The sequence below is a fragment of the Thrips palmi genome, unplaced genomic scaffold, assembly GCF_012932325.1.
Source record: "Thrips palmi isolate BJ-2018 unplaced genomic scaffold, TpBJ-2018v1 HiC_scaffold_11, whole genome shotgun sequence".
Classification (NCBI taxonomy): Eukaryota; Metazoa; Arthropoda; class Insecta; order Thysanoptera; family Thripidae; genus Thrips; species Thrips palmi.
This window is the reverse complement of record NW_023144622.1, coordinates 9,040,309-9,044,473: the sequence shown is the minus strand read 5'-3', so window position 1 is coordinate 9,044,473 and position 4,165 is coordinate 9,040,309. Positions and strand designations below refer to the sequence as shown.

The window sequence follows — 4,165 nt, the reverse complement described above, 5'->3', positions numbered from 1 at the left end:
ATACGTCTTACAATAAACCAGTGATACCTGAACATCTCTACCATTCCTTAAGCCCTTGCACACACTACAAGTGGTGACAGCGGTGCACGGTGCGGTAGCTCTGTTCGGGTACCTCAGCTTTTTGGGAAGACGAATCTGAAAATCTACATTAGGTGATTCTGAAAAGAAGGACGAGGTTAGGAGGGAAGACCAAGGGAAGAAGCCTGTGTGCGTTGCGCCCGCTTAGAAGCGAAGAGGCCTGCGTATATTGTGCCCTGAGGTCGAGAGGTTAGGGAAGTTCGTCTTGGTTACACTGCGAGAAAAGATCACGGTAAATCCTGTACTGATTACTCCAGACTTCACCGTACTTTTTTTAACGGGCAATGCAGTCGTTTTTTTACAGTCAAATACAGAACTTTTATTTGACAGGAAAGCCGTACTTTTTTTAAACAGGGAATCCCGTACATTTTCTTCCGGCAATCCCGTACTTTTAATACTAGTCAAAAACTGCTAAATTCTGTCCGTGGTTGACCCTCTTATCCAAGTTCCTGATGTCGCAACTGCTGAAGTCGACTGCCTGGACCCCTCTTCACCACTCGTTGAAGGTTTACGAGACCTAATTGAAAGGTGCATAAAATTTTCAGTCGGTCGACCCCTTTTTCAAGATCCTGATGTGACACTTCTTGGAAGCGGCCTTTGTTGGGACCAGATCTGGTCTTTCCTACGGCAGGACTGTCGGAAGAACGGAATACTGAAAAGACTACGAATATTTTGTAAAACAAGTACGGTAAATACTGAGACTGTACGGAGGATACTGGTTTTTGAAGTCGGTAAAGTTTGCAAAAAAATTATCCAGGAGTTACCGGATTTGTTTCAGAGTGTAGGGAAGTCCGTCGAGGTTAGGGGGTGTATGCGAGGTTAAGGGGGACCAGGGAAGACCGCCTGCTTATTCTGTGCTCACTTCGGTGGAGAAGCCTGAGTAATCTGTGCGCCCTGCTTGAGTGTGTGTGTGTTTGAATGAGTCTGTAGTGGTTTCAAGGGAGTTACGCCTGGGATCGCTGTGCTCCCTCAAGGGAAGAAGCTTGCGATCTTTGAGCACCTTGAAGTCAAGTAGATACCAGGGAGGAACGCCTGTAGCCGAATTGTGCTCCCATTGGGGAAGAAGCTGGTTTGGTTACTGTGCGCCCGGGTGAGAGCGTGTGGTGAGTTTCAGGAATAAGGGTAAAAGAAGAGACAAGAAAAAAACAGAAAAATGTCGTGTCAACGTTCAAACCCGTGGAACATCGCGTCAACGTCAGCGTCTGGAGGCGAATCTATCATCGAGAATGCGGAGAATCCATCTCAGAAGCCTGAAGCCACTGTCTCCATAGTTCCCACTGGTGAAGATTTCCGTGGCTTTGACGTCGTGGAAAAGCCAACGAAGCCCCTTCGAGGTCGTGGTCGCGGCCGTCCCCGTGGTTCTCGAGGGACTACGCGTGGACGTGGTCGTGGACGCACCGTGCAGCACGGAGCCAGGGGGTATCTGCGGGAAGAGGAGGAAGATGATGAAGAGGAGAATGAAGATGAGGAAGAGGAGGAAGAAGAAGAAGGTACTCGTGGAACACTACCAGAGGGTTTCCAACCTTTTGTCCAGCTGGTTGGTCAACTTCTAGCCACTAAAAATCCTCAAGCAATCCGAGTCCCAGAGTATGATGGAACTTTGTGCTATACCATGTTCCGAGCGCAGTTTGTGTCCATCGAGGGGAACCTCAAATTGGAGAACTACGCCTATATGCTGAACTTTCGTACAAACCGCCGAACTCTCCATGGGCTATTTGTAATTGGCCACATTCTAGTCTTCCAATTAAGACGAGCTGTGCGTGCAGGGATCGTGCTGGAGATGCAGGGAGTGCTAGACAACATACTAAATGTAGTCAACATGCCAATCAATGCCCAAGGGTTGGCCGAATTGTTGACCCAAAGTATGAACGAGGAGGTTGTACTACGGTTTCCTGGAGACATCATGAGCCAAGCTGACATGACCTGTGCCGCCTTATTAGCTGTCGGTGGGAATGTCTTGGCTGTCCCTGATGATGAAATGCTGACTGTAGTTGACGAGATGCAATGGCCCGCAGTCCCAACCACTGTGGTTGGAACCAATGGTTACGGGAATGTGCCTGATGTGGGAGAGGCATTGCCAAGCGCCAATGCCATGCTTGACTACTTGACGCGGCTAGCGATTAACCACGGAGCAGTTGAAGCCTTTCAATCTGGAGCCGGTGAGGCGGCAGCGATCGTTGGCGCCACCTGGCTACTCACTCCTGAGGCGCCTCATGCCAATGCCAACATACCATACCAGCAAGGACAGCACCCCAATCAATTTGATCTAGTGCGGGCTTATACAGGTGAAGAGCCTCAATTTGTGCGACAGATTGCCCCGTGGCCGCGCCACCCTCAGGCTCATTTGGGCATCCGATTTTACACACCTGAGGGTGCCCCTGTGAGAATGAGGGCTGTTCCACTACTACCCACCATGGAAGTATTAAATGTACTGCATCTCCCAGAACCTGGCGAGGTATCAGTCTTCCAATTGATACTAGGCATGGTGCCCAAGAATCTACCAGCCGACATCATGCGAATGCGGGGTATCCCTCATGTGGATTGGGATCGTCTGCTCATCACATTTTCTGCGGTGGTCTCATCCATGGCATCAACACTACTCAGGAGCATGAACCTCACTGGGAGAGATGTTGCTGCTATCCTGTTGCGCTCCAATGACTTGACTGCCTCGTTAATGAACCTAGAGGCGAGTGACGAGTTTGGAGGTTTGAGCGGGAATGGAAGTAACTTACACTGCTCTGCCTTCTTTCTACGACTAAAGGCACTCGTCGAAAAGACCACCGGCAGCTCCATTCCAAAAGGGTGCTTGGCAACCCGAATATGGAACAATCATCGTGCAGGTGATGGGCAGGTAGTGAGCATCTTAAGTCTGCGCCATCATTTCCTGAACACTGTCCCTAACTAAGGAAATACGCTTGCTGCTGATGCGGTCCTTGTAATGAGGCCACTGGAGTGGGGCGTCTCAGCAGGACCAGTGAATGCTGACTTCAGCTTGGAATTAGCTCGGGGCGTAACAATGCTCGTGGAAGCTCTGAAAGTACATCTCGGCACTAATGCCTATTACGAGCATGTTAAAGGGCGTGTCATTGAGCCGTGGAAGTGGCTACATCACGCAGCCATCACACTTCAAACCGCCTTGAGGAAACTAGTGCAGATAACTGCCAATATCCCGGATCTGCAAGTGCATGAAGTATTCAACCAGGTTGGGGTGGTCACATCTGAGGTGAATGCTGCAACCCGTGTCCACATGGCCAATGCTCCCAGAATTGGGGCTACTGGCTACCTGGCGCCCAATAGCATTAGGACTTTCAACCACCTCGATCAAACGGTCACGTGCCCAGTTCTGCAAGACCCTAGGGTGATGCTATTGGGTGGGACTGTGCTGGCATCTATCAACGGGAAGTACAACACATTTGCTCCACTGAACTTGACACCCATTAGCACGGCCGCTGTGAATAAGGGCTACGGTCCTACGCCTGTGCCATACTCAGGGCTAAACGCACATGGAGAACCTGTGAGGCAACGTGCTTCTAGAGCAGACAAAAAGCCTGGGGCCCCTAAGAAGGCGGCTAAAGCTAATTCCAAGGGTCGTCCAGTGAGAAGGAAGTCAACCCCTGGGCCACGAGGGCGGTCACGTTCAGCATCCCGATCGCCGAAACGCAAGGGCGGAAGATCACCTGCTAGGAAGTCTAGGAAAGATGGGGCCTCCAGGAACAAGTCCCGCTCTCCGAAATCACCAAAACGCAAGGGGAAGTCAGCCAGTCCTAAGAGGCGTTCTAAATCAAACTCACCTGCCAAGAAGAAGAGCGTCTCCCCGAAGCAACAGCGATCCCGCTCAAGATCCAAGTCGGCCAGTCCTGCTCGCAAGCGATCCAGCAGTCGTAGCCGGAGTGCGTCGGCTAGCGGGCGCAGTGGCCGCTCATCTTCGAGGGGCAGCCATGGCAGTCGTCACTCATCTAGGAGCTCCCGTGGCAACTCATCCTCATCTAGCAAGCATAGTGGCAGGCGTGTGCATTTTGACGACGAGGATGATAGTGACAGTGATGAGGATGAGCGTGGCGGCAATCACCGGAGTCGCTCCCGCTAA

At 51.3% G+C, this 4,165-nt stretch overlaps 1 protein-coding gene across 1 annotated transcript; it reads left to right on the top strand.

Annotated features, from left to right (window-relative positions):
* The first annotated feature begins 3,094 nt into the window (after positions 1 to 3,094).
* On the top strand, positions 3,095 to 4,165 carry LOC117639725 (serine/arginine-rich splicing factor 4-like). The gene has a single exon (XM_034375601.1). The coding sequence runs from the start codon at positions 3,095 to 3,097 to the stop codon at positions 4,163 to 4,165; it is 1,071 nt and encodes a 356-aa protein (XP_034231492.1).